General features: G+C 28.5%; 2 protein-coding genes across 4 annotated transcripts; both read right to left on the bottom strand.

The window, feature by feature from the left end:
• Positions 1-501: 501 nt before the first annotated feature.
• LOC105362733 (sorting nexin-25) lies at positions 502-5,656 on the bottom strand. Its single transcript, XM_011500219.1, has 11 exons — positions 5,648-5,656; positions 5,202-5,512; positions 4,962-5,131; positions 4,407-4,880; positions 3,471-3,815; positions 3,017-3,321; positions 2,350-2,607; positions 2,109-2,242; positions 1,716-1,958; positions 654-936; positions 502-583 (listed from the first exon to the last, which is right to left on the bottom strand). The coding sequence occupies exons 1-11, from the start codon at positions 5,654-5,656 to the stop codon at positions 524-526; spliced, it is 2,592 nt and encodes an 863-aa protein (XP_011498521.1). The 3' UTR covers positions 502-523.
• A 3,057-nt stretch (positions 5,657-8,713) lies between these two features.
• Sec24CD (COPII coat complex component secretory 24CD) lies at positions 8,714-20,539 on the bottom strand. Of its 3 annotated transcripts, none has more exons than XM_011500070.1 (16): positions 20,505-20,539; positions 14,380-14,801; positions 13,273-14,153; positions 12,956-13,078; positions 12,692-12,871; positions 12,429-12,624; positions 12,245-12,360; positions 11,718-12,128; positions 11,245-11,371; positions 11,010-11,170; positions 10,680-10,859; positions 10,401-10,602; positions 9,839-10,033; positions 9,482-9,673; positions 9,217-9,410; positions 8,714-9,016 (listed from the first exon to the last, which is right to left on the bottom strand). In XM_011500070.1, the coding sequence occupies exons 1-16, from the start codon at positions 20,525-20,527 to the stop codon at positions 8,876-8,878; spliced, it is 3,744 nt and encodes a 1,247-aa protein (XP_011498372.1). In that variant the 5' UTR covers positions 20,528-20,539; the 3' UTR covers positions 8,714-8,875. The 3 variants fall into 3 exon arrangements, with proteins under 3 accessions (XP_011498372.1, XP_011498373.1, XP_011498374.1); XM_011500071.1 differs by lacking the exon at positions 20,505-20,539 and adding an exon at positions 15,947-16,209; XM_011500072.1 differs by lacking the exon at positions 20,505-20,539 and adding an exon at positions 15,617-15,663.
• Positions 20,540-20,994: the final 455 nt, after the last annotated feature.

Genomic DNA, 20,994 nt, shown 5'->3' with positions numbered 1-20,994 from the left:
AGGAAACAGAAACTAGAACATAGTTGCAAAAAGTATTTCAATTGTGCACCGAGATAGGTAAAAATGCGGCTTAATAAAAATATTTTCCAATAAATAGAATATACTTTCAATAAATTGTTTGCTACATGCACTGCTTATAATCTTTGGTAACTAGCACCATAATCATTAATATTGTACTTCGTGATAATACTAAGATATTAACTAAATAAATACTATCATTTTCCAATATGTAATACATTGTAATATAGGCTAGTAAAATCTAATCGGTCGAGCCTTTATATTTTGCTCAGAAATCGATGAAATTTCAAATTCATTTGGATGCTAGTTAAAAAATCTTTTAAGTAATACTGCTGGCTTAGAAAAAGTTTAGCACCTTAAGTATTATAAAAATTGTAAATTATTATAAACGACAAACCTGATTTCTCATTAATTTGACAGTCAAAATGGTTAAAAATATAATTCACAAATATTCAAAGTTTACCTAAAATTTTACTTAGAATGCATTTATGCAATGAAAAAATATTTAATCTCTGCCCTTTTTTAAATCTGGAAACATCTCATACATTATAACTTCAAAAATATCCTGAGGAATATTGAAATTAATTTTTAGTGGTGTAAATAGAAAAATTGAAATATCTGTTGAAATTACTTACGTAAAATAATTGTTTATTTAGTTGCACGTTTTGTAGAGAGTCAAAAACCTTCGTGGCTCCTCTTTGAGCACTTTGAGCTCCAACTAGGTTCGTCAAAAAGTCAGGTACGTTACTTAAAAATTGTTGACGAGCTTCTAAACGTGTTTTTAATTTATCTTCATTCAATCGAATTGGCACATCCGTAACGAGTTTACCATTAGGCCACCACGATTTTATTAACAGTTGAATATAATAATGAAGCATTGGTTCAGAGAACATCCACGTAACGGTATCCCTAACTTGTCTATAATATTTAAAAAAAAAAAAAATGTTTAATTTAAAGAGCATTTAAAAATTACGAAAACTTATTCGTACTTGTTTTTATACTGTTATAGCTATATATGTTTCGTAATACTACCCTGATTTAATATTATTAAAAAAACCAACTATTATTTATAAATTATATTACATATAAATACAAATAATAATAATAATAATAATAATAATAATAATAATAATAATAATAATAATAATAATTGATTGATTGATTGATTGATTGATTCGTTACACGGTCAATCAAATTTTACATTAAATTGCAATTGAATATAGTCGAATGAAAAAAACTTTATAATATTATAAGCATTAGGAAATAATTAATTATTTTGAAAAAATTCTAAGTATAACGAAAGGTGCATTTGATAATAAAATGTAAGCCACAACCTTAAATCGGTCCATTTATAAATTGTTGAATGATTAAAAATTACCTATTTTGTGGAATTTATTCCGTTTTTACGGCTAAGTTCGCGATAAACTTAATTATTAATATTATGTATTCTGACTGTACTTAATATTTCTTGTTATGGATAAAATGATTTATGAAATTTGTTTTAATGTTTTAATTATTGCTTATTGCATTTGCGTAAACTAATAAAGTTGCTTCAAGTCTATGTAAGTATACGTAAACTTCGTTCAAGTTTAGATAAAAATTCACCTATCAAAGCTATTGTCAGACAAGCGATTGTATTTTAAGAATTACATAAAAGTATTTGATCTTCAAAATTTTTATAGTGACGCTTATCTCACCTATTAATTGTTCTTCCGTAAGTAAGTTGTACGAAGGTAATTAATGATCGCCTTAACCAACGGAATACACCTCTTAAATCAAAAATTTCACCAAGTAAGGTGTAGAGCGGCTCAGCAATAGAATCTTTTCCTAATCCTAGAAAAGCATCAGTCACCGATCGCGTGGGTTCATTATCATCTAATAATAAGGAATATTCTTCTTCGTCGTCTTTCTCTCGTGAGTCCCCACTGCTGCCTGAACTACTGTAACATCAAGTGGAGATTTAACATACGAATGAAATAAATAATTTGTACCGCATTCGAACTCATTGATTTATAAAGATAGATGCTCATTTAAATATTATTATTTTCAAAGTAAATTTAATGTAAATTTAAAGAAAGTACATTACTAACGATTTAAACAGGGTAGATAAAGAAAATCGTGATTTCTTTGGCGATGGTGTACTATGTTTCAAACGCTCCGAACTTGGACTAAGAAAAGTGTACAACGCTTCGCTTTGATTCAAACGATCATCATCTAAAACAAACTGTTGCATGCAAAAATAATATAACATATATATATATATATATAAACGTTTGAATTAAATTTTTTTTTTTTTTTTTTTTTTTTTTAATAAATCGAATTATTTTATACATTTAAATATTTTTGAATCTGCGTTCTTGCTTTATCCATTGCATTCTTGTCCGTTTTGCCAAAAAATTTTAGAGGCTGAGATGGTAATTCTAGATGTTTTACACTAGAACACAGCTGACGTAGTTTTCTATGCAGTTCCTGAAATTCTTGCAGTTTTCGTAAAACCACCCATCCCGTAGAAATACTGGCTTCGTCTGCAACATCTGTTATCATATGAACAACTAAAACAAATTCTGGAGGCTCACCATTATCCGGAGTCTAAATCATAAATATTAAGATTAATTTAAAAAAAGAAACAAAAAAAAAAGATAAATATCTTCATTTTCTCATTGAATATTATTATTTTCAGTTAACTCTCTTTCTCTCTCTCTCTCTCTCTCTCTCTCTCTGTCTCAGTATGGCTTTCAAAATTAAGTATTTTAATTTATGATCTTTTTGATGAATATCGTGCAAAAGTATGTCAGTGCTTAATTTTTTTTTTTTTATATTAATCATACGATAATTGAGTTATATTTTATGGTGATTTAATGATAAAATCATGTAAAACTGCACTTATTAAAGCAACCGTATTAGATGTTAAATTTCTTCAAAATATGTATTGAGAATAAATACATTATAATCAAATATTAATATTCAAGGGGAAGTAAGTGAGTTATCGATTATTTACTTCAGCGCTCTGAACGTCCGCTCTCCAACGTCCTAAGTGCTCAGCCCACATTTCCGTATGATTTAAATGGGCCTCCAACTGCCTTTTTTCACCTTGTAACCATTCAACTTCCTTTGCTAATATACTTAGTACTTTACTTTCCGGCTTTAAAGACGACTGAAGTGCTTGCAATGCTTGCATTTTATTATTTAGCTTTTCTTGTAACCGATCAAGTTTATTTCGTGAGTAATTGGAATGCTCTCCAACTAATAAAGTATTGTCTGATATAGTCCCATTAATTATCGATCTTCGATCCTCATTCGCAACTGTGAAAGCATGAGTTTTAAAATTCTCGTAATGAGCGAATGATAATCTCAAGTATTATAATAAAATTTGTATAAATCAATCCGAGTATTATTTCAAATTAAAATTTTAATTAATTTTACTCGGCTTAAAACATTTATCTATTACTTACTATCTAATTTTTCATCATTTGTTGATTCAATTAACTTTTTATACTGCTCGCTAATTATAAAAGAGGAATAGTACTTTTCCTCTAAAGTTTGAACAACTATTTCTTGAACTTCATAAAATACATCTGGTCCTTTATCTCCCATTAAAAAACTTTCCATCTTTTTTTTCACATCTTTATCAACTTTAATCTCAGCAGTGGGAATGGCTACGTATGTATAAAAAATTTCTGCTCCTAACTGATGCCAATTAGATTTCTCCGTTACACGAAGTTCTTGTACGGCTGCCCAATAACCAATTAATCCTTGACTAGATACTTGTTCCAAAAACTCAGACAAATATTTTCTACCTGAAATTAAAACTAAGGCTATAAAATATAGTACAGGTACATTGATATTAAATATTTTAAGTTTCAAATTTCTAAGAAATTCAGAATGGAAAATAAAGTGAAAATAGTTTTAGGACTGAAATTTACATTTTCAAAAATTCTTTTCCTTCATTTTACATTATTACAATTAGTATTATTGTGCTTAAATCTTAATATTTCATGATTAATTAGACAGTGAAGATGAACAACGCCTTAACTATTATAGGCTATTCTATATAGTAAAAAATAAACTATTAATATTCATCTTTTTCAGCTTTTTACGCTTCAGATTTTTCATTACTTTTTTACAAATAATCTTAATTTTATAAAAAATCAAAGAATAATAAAATAGTCGTCAGTGTCATAGAGATGATTTTATCCATAAAAAGAATTTAGAACGAAATTTTAATACTAACATAATTTTCCTTTTTAATGCATCTCCAATAATAATAACAATAATAATAATAATATCAATATAATAATAATAATGATAATGATAATGATAATAACAATAGTAGTCATAATCATAAATAATAAAATTCAGATACGAATATAAATAGCAAGATAATATACCTATAACACTATCCAAAATTACTCGTAAAGGTATTATTCTGTTTTCAGGAGTTGCCATCGGATCTATTACATCGTCTTCTTCCATAGGATAGCCGTCCCATCCCAACGATTGCATATGGCACTCACAAGTATTCTTCGCATAAGTCAATTGACCAATGTAACGTTTTAATTTTCGCCCATACGTTGTATCATTCTTACCAAAGCCTATATTTTCAGAATCTAAACCCTGAGAGCGTTGAATATTTTGAGTCGTAGTGGCTTGCATAATCTCTGTCACAATATTATACCTAATACGCTTTAAAACTTCAAGATCTCTAGTAGATTTAATCATTAGAATGAAATCTTCAAACGAATCTGCATATTCGCAAGTTTTCCTATGCAATGCTTCTGCCATTTGTTGTTGTCGAATATATAACAAAATTTTTTGATTAATATAATCTGGATCGGTTATTGTATTTATAACTGGTTTTAATACTAAATAAGAATAATCATTCATTTGTAAAATTTTATTAGTGTGTTCATAATGCAAAGTTATATATAAAATACCTAACTTACTTTTACATGTAAAAACCTCCCTTAGAAAACTTATTACTGGTGGAAATGTGTATCCACGTGGCATAAAGAACAAAATAAATACCTCGCTTACTTTTCTCAAATACTCCAATTCCCCATCCTCTGATACTAAATGTGGTGATAAAATGTACACTGGATTTTCCTTATCAACTCTATGAATGTAAAAATAATTCAAATAAATTTCGACGATATAATTTTCTATCAATAGTTAATAAAACTTACGCTGCTTCTTGAGAAAGTCGAATCTTTTCAAAATGAAAAGTTATCGTATTCACTATGCCATACGCTACTAAATTTGTATGATCAATATTTTCCGTTCGACTATGTATTTTTTGTATTGCTTCCCATAAATCTTGTTTAGCAGTACTAATTAATTCATCTGCTCCGATAGCAATATCGTTCAACCAATAGCTGATAAAATCTCTAAATACTAAATCCAAGAAATTAAGCAAAGCTCCATCAACCAGCCTTGAAAATATAAGGGGATAACGTCCAGAATCTCTTTTTCCATCATCATTAAAATAAAGTTCCCTCTGGAATTAATTCGAATGCATTTATCATTAACTATAACGAGAGTAAAAATTAATTAGTTTTATATTCAAGTTGCTTCGAAGTGAAATTATAATATTGTCCGACAACATTTTTGTAACATAATCATAGTTAATTGCGAGAAACATTATTTTTAACTTACCATTAAAAGAGTTTCAAAGAAATTAATATTATTAATTATTTTTTTAGTGCCTCTATTATCCGGATATTTGGGTGATAAAGTGTTATGTATATGCAAAACAATCGTCGGACCAAGAAAAATACCGCATACTACAAGCAATCCAAATATTAAATAAATTAGCAGATCAAAATAGTAAAATATTATAATCAGAAGGGATGCAGCGCTTAAAAGAGCATATTTCCAGCCAATTGGATAAATAGGTGATAATCTTGTATAAGCATAAAATATAATCGCAGGTCCGAACGATGTTCCACATATTGTTAGCAATCCAAAGAGTATGTAGAACATTGCATCAAAATAGTTAACCGCTGCAATCAGGATGGTCGCAGCGCATAGGAGAATGCTTTTCCAAAGCATTTTCTCCTTTTCATAAGTATTCCTTTACAACAACAAAAAAACATAATTAAATTTTATTTAATGTATAGTTTTCATTCTTTAATTTAGTACATTTATATTTATTTCGCAAGTTCCGGTTGAGAATCTAATCAAAGCATTACATATAATTATATTTATACAAATAGTTTTACATTACTTTATCGTTTATGTTGTTTCTAAAACATGTCTTGGCAATCAAAACCTCAATTGTAAATTTATTTTACAATATCAATGCCATTAACAATCATCGATATTGCCAATATTTATGTCAATATTATGCATTTTAAATAAGTGACAAGTCCTTTCTCATAGAGTACACGTTAACTTATCAACTCTTTAGTAGAAAACTCCATTTAAACCATTTAATTATCAATAAAGATACCGATATATTGCCTCTATCATCCAAGTTTGTGGAAACAATTATCTGAATGTAAATTAATTTGAAATGTTTCCTAACGCACGATTGAATAAATGTTTCATTAAAAATTGTGTTAAATAAATTTGTTAAAATAATCCAATATTATTAAGCCTAATTGCAACTTTCAAAATTACTTTGACCATTAAAACAATGTACTGATAAAAATAAATAATTACGCCTTTTGTTTAATGGTGCAATGATTAATCAATAACAATAGGGATTATATGAACCAGTAGATTAAATTTGTTTTCAAATTGCTCGTTACAAATAAACAATCGATACGAAGACATTTCGGATTATCATTATTCAACTTTAATGTAATTGTAAACTTTAAAAAAAAAATACATCATATAAAATTGCTCTAACCAGAAATCCTAAAATTATGGATTATGTGCGGAAGCTGGATACCTTGATCATACTTCTGATTACATTTAAAAGCTTGCATTCTTTAGCAGCAAAAAAGATGAAAACCTGAAGTGATATTCAATTAGAAATCGTAATTCTGCTTCGTCCCACCGGCAAAGCGACATTTCCATTCTCCGTCGCGTCATCTTTTAAATCATAATCATAATGCTTTTGCACACAAAACAGTTTGACATCACTTACTATTTGCACACTGAACTTCAGAACATTTATTCTATAGGATATTATTTCCTCATATCGTACGTACGCTTCTCGCTCAATAAATTATCATTATCAATAAACCAATGAATTTTAACCCCACAAACCGACTATGTAATAGGCACATAAGTCATTCGATTTTTTTAACATTTACCAATCCCATGAAAAGACGTGAAAATGAAATTGCGAAAAAGGATTTCATATTATCATTTTACATTTAGAAATAAATTTTCCATCGACGAACAAACTCGATAATTGCTCATTACTTAATTATGCTTTAACAAAGACCTAAATAGTTATCCGCACGACACGCGCACTCAAACTCAAAACTAAAGCTAATGAACAATCCAAAAGGATAATTAATAACGAACGCCCTATAACCGCGATCCTACTTTTTTTTTTTTTATAAGATATTATGCTAATACGCTTTATATTTTCCAACCTGCGCACTACACACTTTCTTCTTATTGTCTGCTCAATACGCAAATGTATATTTATATATACGGAAGTCCATTAGCAATTGTACGTGCCGAGCCATTTACGCACTTCAATACTTGCAGAATACGAGTCAGGCAGGTGGTTACGTTGCGCTTCAAACTTTTCACATAACAACGTATTTAATCAAATACGTAAATGGACGACAGCACTGTAATTGCATTTATACTATTTGTATTATCTTTTTATTTGTATTATTCTTATAACTTGTAATCAGAAAGAAAAGAAAAGAACGAAAAAGGCGGTGAAGACAAAAGTTTTTTTAATAATAGTATAAGGGTATAATTTTATTCTTTACTACGATTTTAATCAGTAATATAAACAGATTTTTTTGGATGAAATTGCATTGAATGCCTATTAAATGCCATTTAATTAATCATTAAAAAGATTAATTTTCTTTGTGAAAGCAAAAAGACTAAATTACTACCCTTCACATATCAAAACTTATAAAAAATTGCCTAATTTGCCTAATGGTCTATCAATTTAATTAATTTATATGTGTCTATATATATATATATATATATATATATATATTAAATTTGTTTCCAAATTTTATATGCATTTTAGAATAAAAATTACCAACAGAAAATCCATCATTTTGTAATATTTATGATATTTTTATATTTATTTTATAGTTTGATTTAAAACTTATATATATATATATATATACATACTACAAAATGCAAAATAATGAAAATATTAATATTTTATATGTATTAATTTATTCGTAAATATTCAAACACACATACATGTATTTGATAAGATCTAAAAATAAAAAAAACAATATTAATAAAACATGTTAAAATCCTTTAAAATTCCTTTAAAACAGTAATTTATTATATTAACGTAAGAAGTATAATATTAAAGTAATATACAGTTAATCAGAGAAATAAAAATATTTTGAAATAAAGCAGCTCAATATCCATTAACAATTTTGACTTAATATATAAATTTATTATACTTTGTTACACCTTAATAATTAATTTAACGTACTAACGATACATAATAGCAAAGCTATTGATACAATATCCAGTATAATAATACAATTTATCTTTAAAATTACTTTTGTAGAAATCAACCTTTCTCTCCCCTTTTCCACTTTCATTTTCTATTCTTTTCACTCGTTTCTTTCTCTCATTTTCCTCGATCTCTCATTCAACTTTTACATAAAAACTTTATTACATACTACTTAAATTAAAACTTATTTGCCTTCTTTTTAGTTCTCTATATTTGAGAAATTATTTATCTCAATTTACACTAGCTAAGAAGCGTTCGAATTTCTCTATGTATGTGACACAGAAAGTCTACATAACCAAGACTACCATCAACGCCTGGATCCTCCACCAAGAACTGTCGCATTACCATTTCCATTTTTTCTCGTTGTCTGGTGATAGTTAACTGAAAAATATTTTCATGAATTATTAATTACTCTAAACTTCTATAGCATAATACTTCAGCAATTCAATAATTGTACAAATACTGATGATACTCAAAATTATTACGATTGATATTTTTAATTCTAATCGAATTTATACTCAACGGGTCAATCAAAATTTATTATATCTAAAAACGTATTATATATGTGTGTGAGACTTTACCCGCATACAGTGTCGCCTCTCACTTTGAACGTAACTAATTATATATCTGATTCGGTCATTCAATGGATTATTTAATGGCGGTATTGTAGTCTTATCAGTGTCAACTTGAAGTACGGATGAGACACCAAAAACTGACTGCAACCATTGTGAACTCAAATTCGCACCGAGCCATAAAAACATGTGAATTCCATTTTCTGTAAATGTATTATAAATTAAAATTTATACGCGGCTAGCATATATGTGAAAATTGTTTCCGAGTTTTTACCCAACAAATATGCCCCATCGTCTGTGAATTTATCTTTTGAACAACGTAACATAGGTGGAATATCCGTAGATTGAGGATTAACGTCATGCAATGAAATTAATCGTGGATAAACATGAACAACTGACTCGCCAATTGGCATTGTCGTAACCGACATTATTACATACGATTTCTGATCAATTGTTATTCCACTACCTAAAATAAATATAAAATTTCCTTTGTAAACATAGAATTTTTCTTTAAACTACGTCTATAAATAAATACACGTGTTTTTCTTTGGCAAACTTATACTATAATAATTAACTGTAAAGAGAAAATTTAAAACTCAAGCAAACTCTTTTATCATTTACTTCTACATACCTCCAGTAATGGCATCGCTCTTTAATAGTCCATTTATATAAAGTGGTAGTAATTTCATGCATTCGGGAAGTACCAACTGGCCAATACTTGATGGAGATGAACAAAATCTTCTATAAGATGCAAGTATAGTGGCACATCTTGAAATTAAATTATCTTTAACTGCTTTTAGAGACGAGTCCATAAGCTTAAATACACCTTATGGTACAAACAAAGAAAGGAATATTTATTAAGACATCTTACTCATTAAGACCAAACATGAAGTTTCAATATTAACATAAATAATTGATATTATTTAATATGTTTTTGTTTCTTTTTTTTTTTTTTTCATCTACTTTTTGTTGTAATTATTATGATTTTTAAGGTATGTATATAAGCGAGTGTACACGATATGAAAGAGGCGTTGCTGTTGTACGTTGCTTGGCCGTTAATCGAAATAATTTCGCCTTCCTTTTGATCATTTTACCAATACTTATTCGTAAATTTTTTTCAATTTTCATAAATTTTCATTTAATTTATCGATAAATGTTTTAAGACAATTAATTAAATGAAAAGCGATACTAACTTTGTTTAGAAAGGAAATTGATAATAGCGTCTAAATCACACGATTTAAAAAGCTCTGCAATTTGTGATGAAGTTTTTAAGCTCAGATTGATAATTCTTAATCGTCTTATGCCACTACATGATGTATAAAGTAAGGCTGCTTGAATGTAAACACCTTCATCCTCTGCTAATTTATCATCGTGTTTAATCTCTATTGCAACAGCCTAATGACAAACCATTAAAAACCATTAAAAATATGTTAAATAAGGGTATTTAAATTATTATTTTAACATATCTATACTTTGTCACAGTCTATGCTGGCTAATTCCACATCGGTTGTATGAGACATATAAAAATGTCCAAAGAATTCTGTTGGTCTAACACCGGTGGATGTTCTGACACGCATAACTGCATCGAATGCAATTGGTCTGCTTATATTATTTATTATATCTGTGATTAGTCTCTCTCCATCGATATCAGCCTATTTAATTTAAATAATCACATAAATTATATGTTTAAAAACAATTATTATAATATATTATTATGAATGCTCGTAAATATCAAATAGGGGCTTGAAAAATAAAGTACTTTGATTTACAAAATTGTGATTATCATTTTATCGGCCACTCACTTGAAAATATGTGTACTTATATACTTCTCCACCGGTAAGTCTACAAACTTGGCCAATCGTCGCTACATCAATGTATGAATTGTTAAAAATAAATAAATCGACACTGCAACCAGATGCGACGCAGTCTTGCCCAAGATTATTGTAATAATTAATCTGTGGGGCTGAAAGAAGAAAAATGAAAATAAACGTGACAATGGTCATTGTCGTGAAATATGCAAATAAATTGGATATTTACTTAAAACATTTTTCTCCTTATCCGTTCCAAGAAGCTTACGATCATCTCTATTCTTAAGCTTTCCTGGTGCATTGGCAATGGGTAAAGATGAATGAAATACCATAAGTTTGCCCGCGCACGATGATGCCTAAAATAAGCATTAAACATAGCCAAACTTTATACCAATCCTAATATTATCGTTATATGGAAATAATTAATAATGTATAATGTATAGAGAGTTAACTGTATTTATAAACATTCACATATTTTTGCATCCAATGAGTAGTTTCATTAATGTTCTCTTCTATTTTATAAGGTAAGAAATAGTAAGAAATTTTTGCAATATTAATGGAAGTCAATGAATTGAATGTACATGTGTACTTACATTTTTTTATTTAAAATAATCAATACGTTTTTTAATATACATATAATTATTACAATACTTCGATAATCAAGCTTCGTCGATAACAGATATAATATGTGCAGCTACTCACCTTGAGAGCTTCTAATCCAGCTTGAATAGCTGGTCCAAGAATAGTTTCTGTTTCTCGACTGTCTCCAAACATAACTGGAATTTGAGTCATTAAGCTATCGATTAATGCTTCGCTTTCTTCTGGATTACAAAGGAAGCCATCGAGAAGTGGCATAAATACATCCTGTACATCGCCAACTACCATCATTTGAGGCTGAGCAAGATTTGCTTTAATGTTGTAAAATTGAACTGTGCTACTGTATGTTATAAAACCAATTTTCATATTTGATTTAGATTGACCCACATCGACAGGTGTATGGCGAATAATTTTTTTCATGTTAGCACAAATTAAGTTAATCAAACCCGATTTTACCGTGTTATAAGAAACATCAATAACAAATATAATTGCAGGTGGATTTGGAAATGTTTTGTTCTAAGAAACAAAAAACAATGAAAGGAAATTAGAATGATTAATTTAAAACAAATTTGTTTAATATTTGTTAAATTTTTTTTTTTAAATCCAGTACTATCCACTAGTTATATACATACTGTGCAATACTCTTTTGTTGCCAGAAACTCGTAAGTACCAAGAATTAGTTCAGGGCGTTCGTAACGGTCCATTCTTTGACCGGTCTGATCCAAATGTTGGAAATATTCCAATGGAACTACAAAATTGATCGATAAAATCATAAGTCTGTGTGTGATTAATTTGAAAAATTGTCAACACTGTTACCTTCCGTTGTAGTTTTACAAAACATGCATTGAAATCTTCTGCCAGCGTCGATAAATTGCATAAAGGGACTCATATAAGCTTTGCAACGATTACAACGCACCGGACCAATTTCTCCCATATCCACTATAGGTGGTTCAAATTCACCCTCTTCTATTTGAGCCATTGGACTCAGTATAAGTGAAAATGGAATATGTGTCTGTGAGAATTTCATTCCATGAAGCACAACATTTAAACAATGTGAAAGATTTATGCGTTAAACTTACTTGTTTAATAATATCTGTGGCAGTGGGCACAGTATATATTGTTGATCGAATAAATCGTGGCGATGCATTTCCTTTATCTTCGACGGTAAATTTTGTTGTAACCAATGGAGGAACCAAGCCCTTTTCATTTGTTACAAACACTCCACCTTTTAGTCTTTGATCGTCTTGAATTAGTTGTATCTATGTAAGAGAAAATACGTATTTTTATAGGTAAGAAATTAGTATTTTCATATTATTTTCATTTTTAATTCGTAAGGAACTTACAGGACTGGGCATTTGATTGGGGTCAAGTCTTCTCACTTGTTGAGATTGAACGTTAGTTTGATATCCTTCGGGAGTACTTGATATACCACTTTGATAAGGATTCATCTGATTGGCATACATGTTCTACAAAAATTATTTTTCATAATATTTCAATTTTAAAGAGAGCCGATTAGTTTTGGAAGAATAAAATTTTTATTTAAATTTAACTCGAAATAATTAAAATGTTAATAGAAAATTAATTTAATGACGCATTGATAGTTCAAGATATAGTATTTTAATCTCCCACATTCTATATTTATTTCTAGTAAATTTCTTACTGTTTGTCCAGATTGACTACAATTTTGTTTTTGATATCCTTGATAATTTATTTCAGAATGCTGATAGTTTGTGTGAGTATAGGAATTCGTAACATTTTGTGGTCCAGATAATGAAGGGCTTGTTGTATACCGTCGTTGTTCAAGTACTTGATTGGAGTATGGATACGGAGAATGTGTTTGTTGCACTGGTAAAAGCGGAGGTCCAGATAGATTTTGTTGTCCATATGGACCGGATAACTGTTGTTGTCCTGATAAGTTAGACGTTTGACCCAAGGGAGATCTTTGCAAACCTTGCTGATCTGTAAATGAAGGGGCCTGAAGATTTTGCCCAGGTAATGGTGGTCCAGGCAAATTTTGATTCAACGCTGGAGGAGCCACGGAAATTGGTCCAGGTAAAGAAGAATCTGGTGTATTCTTTCGATTACTTAATGTCTGTGGTCCTAAAGGTGGTGGATTTAATGGCGTTCCATGTGGTTGATTTAATAGAGGAGGCGCTCGAAATGACTGCTGGCTACCAGTATTTGGAGAGTTTGGAATAACGCCTATTGATTTCCCTGTAACGGCCGGTCCCATTAAGTCTCCTTGATTTACTAACGGTGCGTTGTATCTATTTTGACTTGATAATTGGCCATGGTGTTCGGTAGGTATTGCAGGAGTCATCTGTACTGGATTTCCGGAAGTATTACGTACCGATGGTGAGCCAAAGGGTGGCATTTGCCCAGGATATTGTTGTTGTTCTGAAATTTGAGGTTTGACAGCAGAGCCATAGGGATTTGGAAGACTGGGTATTTGAGAGTCGGCCGATCCAGGTTGATGAGGCGATGATTTCTGAGAAATTAATCCTGATTTCTCTCCTGGAAAGTTAATTTTATCTGGTTCACCTAAAGATAAAATGACGTTTAAATTTATTATTTATTTATGTGAAAATAATTATCTAGATAAAACTTCATAATTCATGATAATTTATGGTATATGCGCGATGATATTGTTAAATTTTTCAGACTCTAAGTATTGTTTGCAATTCTGTAAACTGCTTATTAATAGTTATAGAAGGTAAATTTTGTAAAGATATACAATTTATTTTTAATGATAAGAATCCTGCGGTACCTTGTGCGATATAATGATTCTGATTATTAATTCCATTTACAGTGGATGAAAAAGGCATATTTGGTACATTTTTTTCAGACTGTGGTGAAAAATCCTGAGAAGGCTTTTGTATACCAGATAAAGTCACGTTAGACATTTGATTGACTAAGTTAGTTTGATTAGACTGTGGCGGTAGAGGTGGTCCATGTTGAGTATCAACTACTTGTCCTTGAATATCGTTTACATAGTAAGGTGGTTTCGTTGCACAGGCAGCATCGATTGTAGGTGGTTGACTTTGTAACGGTTTCTGAGGTGGAAGCGATCCCAATTCATGTGGTCCTTTGGGAGACAAATTTGCGTTAAGTTCGCCATATGGTGCATTGGATGGCGGAGGTCCGTATACTGGACGCTGCTGCTGCATGTACTGAGGATTCATTTTAACTCTACAATAAAAGTGTGATATTTATTAACTTTAATTTGTCAAATTACGAGCTATTATTTATTAAAAGTATTGTTAACTGGACATTGAAATAAATACTCGTGCTTCGATAAATATTTCATGAAATTCAGCACAATTATATATCTCGAATGAATTAGATATAACAATTTAAAAAAGTTTTCATGAATTTTTTCACAACAATAATTTCAATATTTATCAATTTGTAGTAATCGAGTCCTAAGCATATCGATACCCCTAACCGCATTATCATTATTATATTAAACTTTAAATTCAAGCATAATGTATTAAATACAATTATATAGTAGAGTTCATAAAATATGGTATTGCAGACGTTTCATAAAAAAAATCTTTGATCTTATAAGCAACCTAACCTACGAGTCTTAAACTTTCTTATTCACTACAATTTTTGCAAATACTAGTCCAATCACTTTCTAATACTATGAGAAGCTAAATAAAAAAAAAAAAAAAAAAAACGTCGAACAGCTTATATATTTGCGTGAATAATTATAAATTTTATAGGTAATGTTTAAATGATCATGTACCTGCCTATTTTAAAGTCTAAAAAATGCAATTATCAATTACTTTGAAACAGTCGAGCAAGTAAAGCAAATGCTAATTTTATTTCCTCACAACAAAATTATTTCATATTCACTGATAATATATAACAATAAATGCTCTATATAATTAATCCTCACTTAATGGCACGAGACACTTATTAATTTATATAATAACTTTTATTGACTTTTGACAGGATTAGAGTGGGCATTATCACGATTAGAAAATAAAAAAATATAATACCGAAATAAGCAAATACTGTGAAAGCAACGATAAATCTGACAACTTTTTTGACAACATCGGTGGTCGAATGCATCCAATATTAATTTGTCAACATCTTTTAAAGCTCTCACGCGAATAAATGGGCCTAAAGTCAGACAAGAATCACCCACGTATGCATGCTTCATTCGTGTTGGTGAACTCGTGTACGTATATTGGGATTCGAGAGCAGGCAAATGATCGAATGAGATAGAGATGGCACGTATGTATGCGTGTATGTTAGAGGGAAAGAAAAATGGGGGACTGAAAGGCGCACATTTTGTCGATTATTTCTTTGGCGATTAATGTACTTACGCTATTTATGAAGGATTCCGTAAGAATAAACGTTATAGAACATATCGCGCGTAATTGTTGAGTGGAGATACGAAGGCAAAGGAGTGGAATTAAGCTCGTATGGGCTTAAATGTGCGCGCGGTAATAAGGCGGCTGTGCGAACGGCAAAGACGAACGAAGGAACGACACGACTGACACGAGACTGCACTCCTCGCGCACACGGGCGCACACACACGCGAGCGCTCTACAGCGCACACGCGCGCACTTAAGGGGACTAGCCTATACTGACCAGCTGAGATCTGGCTGAAAGTAAGTAGAAATGGTCAAAGATCGCCAGACTGCTGATGACGTGTCAAATATTCAGGACTTAATTAATAAAACTGCTTCTAGGATTAAACATTGGGGTTAAGATTTTTATATCTTTATTATGAGGGAGGAAGGCTTCATTGTAATTGCATTCAGTTTGTATTAGCTGTTCTTTATCTGAGTATTTTTTTTTTTTTTTCACGATTTGCAATGCCACAACGGACGGAGTTTTTAAATTATTTTCGCCTCTCTTTAACATAATTTCATCGAGATCTTCTTACGCTCATCGCCCTAGTTATTCTATCATTCTTACTATTACAATGAAAAAAAAGAAGCTTTATCATTTAGGTTTTATAAGCACTTTTATAAATGCTTTAGTCGTTGTGTATTTTTATAGGTATTGATTTTAAGCAATTTTCGATGCAAAATTCATGGACATTGTTATTAAAGTCATTTATCTTTTATGATGTTCTGTTTTGTGCACAGTGCTGGTATATCAACTACGATATCAAGCATTTTTTTCCTGTCACGTGGCAGTTTTATTCAATGTAACACGTCGCATATTTAGCTAAATAAACAGTTACGTTTACCACCACAAAATTAAAATATGAATACGTTAAGAAATAGTAATTGCTTATAATTAAATGCTCGCTAAGTATATGAAGTTTTAATAAATTTTTGCCAATATAGGCCAAAGAGACTTCACAATACATTTATTATTTTCAAAATCGCAAATTAGTATGAAATATTGACTTATTATTACATTAATTCCGTAATATATACTGTATTATTATTTAAACATCTACCATTCGAAGTATTAATTTCCAATATTAACTCCATAAGTTTATGTATACTTTATATTTTCTAATTTATTACAATGTTTTCATTTAGTATTATAATTACATTAAATACTTGCTTGAATGTTGATGAAAAAAATAAACCAAAAAAAAAAAAAAAAAAAAAAAAAAAAACAACAAAAAAAAACAAATAAATTAACATCAAATTATTGATACTATTTTTTACAATTTAATATTTTTTTTATATTATGTGTGGAATGTTGCGTTTGCACATCTGCGCTTGCGTACAACTCACACCGAAAACATATATATACTATAAGTGGGGGAAGCGTAGGATGCAGAAATTTTTGAAAAAATAAAAAAAAAAACAAAAAAAAAAGTAATAACTTAATTTAAAAATTGAGAGAAAACACTCGAATTGTAAAAACAATTTATTTATACTTAATATATCACGGTAACTTTAAATAAAAATCAAACAGTAATTATATTAAAAAGGAATGAGTTTCATAGGATATCATAAAGCAACATAAAATTTAAGATAATAAAGTATAATATTCAAGCAATATTTAATGTATGCAAAAAAAAATTCTAATAAAATATATTGTATACTATATTTAAACATCAAACAAGTTTGTCCTAATAAGTTATTTTATTTATTAATTAAACAATCGTCATCATACAATACTTATATTTTATATTAATAAATAATACGTTATATTGTCTATTTATAATGTAATAGAAATATTACATTAGTATAAATATTATTATGATTCATTTCAGTTAAATGCTTAATGGATTAATTATATCTTATATATAGTAAATCACTAAATATATTTATTAACTCCTTGATTTTGTGAATTTATTTTAAGTATATTTATTCAAGTATCGACAATTGATTATCATGCAGATGACTATTTAATGATTATTATCATGGATTTAATTTTTTTTTTTTTTTTTTTTTAACAATTACATTATTGAATTTCTATTAGAATTAATTTTTCTTCGTAATCTGCGTTTCTTCAATCATTAGGAAATATAAATTTTCATTTTATACTTTAGCTATTTTTAAAATCCTACGTAGAGGATGGTGCTAACTAATACAATTTTATAATATTAATAGGCAACAAAAATATTTCGATAATTATAATTGATTGATTTATATCTGCTATTTTTGTTAAAAATACGTAAGGATGGAAATTTTGTAGATAATTTGATTAGAAAAGATATGAAAGTCCGAAATTTTCACACGTATAATAAATCGATAATTATATATTTTTTTTAAATTTATAAGTATACAGTTTGTAGTTGCAACAATAAATTAAAAATTAATAATAGAGCACAATAGCAATAATTCTAAAACGAGTATATTTATGACAATAATAAATAAATATAAATATTATATTATTATGAGCTTATTAGTGTGAATTTTTTATTATACGGTATATATATTTATTTATAATAATCTACAATAATTATTCATAATCAGCTTATATATAAATTTAAATTATGTAATTAATTATAATTTTAAATTAATAATGACCAAATATAAGAATATCATAAATATGTCAATTTTCATAATAAGAAGAATTTATGAAGATAAATAAATTCATTGATTAGATGCTGTTTGAAATAAATTATTTAAATATTCAAAGTAAAAAATTGTAAAAAAGATTATAAATAAAACTTAGCATAGTTTTAATATATTTATATTTCAACATTCACTAATGCACATACATTTCTAGTAGTATTTGTAACCCCTTTATATTATATTTAAGGTAGTATATCATTAAAATTAAAAAAACAATTAATTTATATACATAAAGATAAAGAAAACTGAGGACTACATATAATTTCATATTAAAAACTGTATACTGTAATTGTGGTATTGAAATTTTTACAAAATATAATATAGTATTTTATGGCGATTTTCTACTTACTATTTGTAAATGATAATTTATATGGATAATTGATTATAACGATATACATGAAAATAAGAGGGCAATTTTATCTATATTTCCTTCACAAATCCCTACTAATATTGTTATTAAAAATATATATATATAAAGAGTAAGAATAAGTTATGAAAAAAAAAAAAATGTATAAGTTACTATATATATTTACTAACTTGTAATTACAATCTTGAATAAAATAATAAGGATAATTTAAAAATTGTAATGATTCTGGATGTTTATGAAATTATGTAAATTTGATTATTTATCGACCCATAATAATTATAGTCACAATGAAAAATTAACATTAAAATGTACCGTAACCATTACAAACAAATAATTGTTTCTTCAATGCAAGATTTTCCTTAATTAAGAGCATATAAAAATATAATATAATAATATGTAATATAAATTTAAAGAATTATAAAATAGTATTGTAATAAAGTATTAAGAAAAATGTATAATATCAAAGCTAATTCAATGAAATTACTACAATTTATCATCTAAAAGGTATATAATTTGAAAAATATGTTTAAATACATAATAAAACTATTCTCAATGTATATGCTTTTTATAAAATAATATAAAGTGTCAGAATATTTGACAATAAATAAGTGAAAAGTTATTATTCTTGGTTTTTATATTTATAAATAAGTGAATAAAAATTAGTAAAAATATCCATTTCTATTAATATAAAATAATTAAAAATATTAATTTATTATATGAAACTTTAAATATATATATATATATATATATATATATATATATATATATTGTAATATGTAGATAATAGTTTGAAAATATTCATAATTTTCAACTCAGCAACCGATAATAATTTATTTAATTTTCTAAATAATAGTAATCGCTGGTGAAATACTTTTGATACAAAATCATCAGCGTTCAATTTATATTTCTTTGTAAAGTATTTGTAACAACAACAAATTTCATAAGATTGCTTGCCTTCGCACTTCTACATTGTGTAACACATATGATATAATCATTTGTTTGATAATTATGAAAAAGTTAAGGTATATAATGGCATAATATAAAGCATAGTTGAAAATGTAAAAGCATGGTTCTTTGCAGTACTATCGCAGAGATAGTACATAAGCTATATTAGCATAGAAATGAAATTATTGTTTATTTTTAAATAGGGATATATTAGTTTTGTCATCTTGTTCATAAATACATTTGTTCCTTTAAAAGTAGGAGAAACAAAGCCCGTTAAGTATCGACTATAAAGCACTCATTGATTAGGCTTAATATTAATAATCAAATGTGCACATATACACGTATATTAATAATTTTTTTATTATTTTAAAAAGCAGAGATAAATAAAGCTTTTACATGCGCGGATTACAATAGTGGATGTTTTAATGGTATTGAGCAATGAACAATGAGCAATGTCAACGTTCCACTCAAACTACAATAAGAAAAAACATTATACAAATTAAAAAACAATGAAAGGAGGATTAAAAATATATATATGCATATTGCAAAATATCTTCACAATTATGTGCAATTAACCTGTTGGCTTTAATATCTAGCATAGGCTGGTGTTTATCTTACAGCTCCAAACATCCTCAGATCAGATTTACTCGCTTAAAAGTATAAAAATCAGTCGGCACAGTGATAGAAAAGTTCGGTATATTCACAAGTGTAAACACGCAGCACGACAACAGCGCCATAACGCAACTGTTGCTCAGCCGATAAAGTAGTCGAGAAGTACGGCATTGCGCAATTCTAATGCTATCGCATCGATAGTGATGTGGAAAGGGAAAGTTTCTATTTGTCTAATAATGCTTTAAGTAGCTGTCAATTTGCACAGTGTTTATATAGACGCGAGAATGAAACCTAATAAATTGTCGTCACCACCATCCTCGTCCTCATCATCATAATTATCAATATCATCATCGTCGTCGTCGTCGTCGTCGTCGTCAAGGTAAAGGCGTGCATTATATTATTGGCGAAGAGGGGAGCGGTTTACTTTAATCGAGCATTATTGCCGGCAGTATGT

Source organism: Ceratosolen solmsi, unplaced genomic scaffold (genome assembly GCF_000503995.2).
Source record: "Ceratosolen solmsi marchali unplaced genomic scaffold, CerSol_1.0 scaffold41, whole genome shotgun sequence".
In the NCBI taxonomy this organism is placed as follows: domain Eukaryota; kingdom Metazoa; phylum Arthropoda; class Insecta; order Hymenoptera; family Agaonidae; genus Ceratosolen; species Ceratosolen solmsi.
This window is presented reverse-complemented; position numbering and strand designations above follow the sequence as displayed.

Bases quoted from the DNA above. Each gene is read 5' to 3' on its own strand.
- LOC105362733 (XM_011500219.1), bottom strand. The intron at 3,816-4,406 runs GTATATTATCTT...TTTTAATTTCAG, and splicing joins AATTTTGGATAGTGTTATAG to GTAGAAAATATTTGTCTGAG. The intron at 937-1,715 runs GTGAGATAAGCG...TAAATATTATAG, and splicing joins TACGGAAGAACAATTAATAG to ACAAGTTAGGGATACCGTTA.
- Sec24CD (XM_011500070.1), bottom strand. From the start codon at position 20,527: ATGCTAGATATTAAAGCCAACAG. The intron at 12,872-12,955 runs GTAAGTTCCTTA...TCTCTTACATAG, and splicing joins CCAATCAAATGCCCAGTCCT to ATACAACTAATTCAAGACGA. The intron at 12,625-12,691 runs GTAAGTTTAACG...AAATTCTCACAG, and splicing joins CCACAGATATTATTAAACAA to ACACATATTCCATTTTCACT.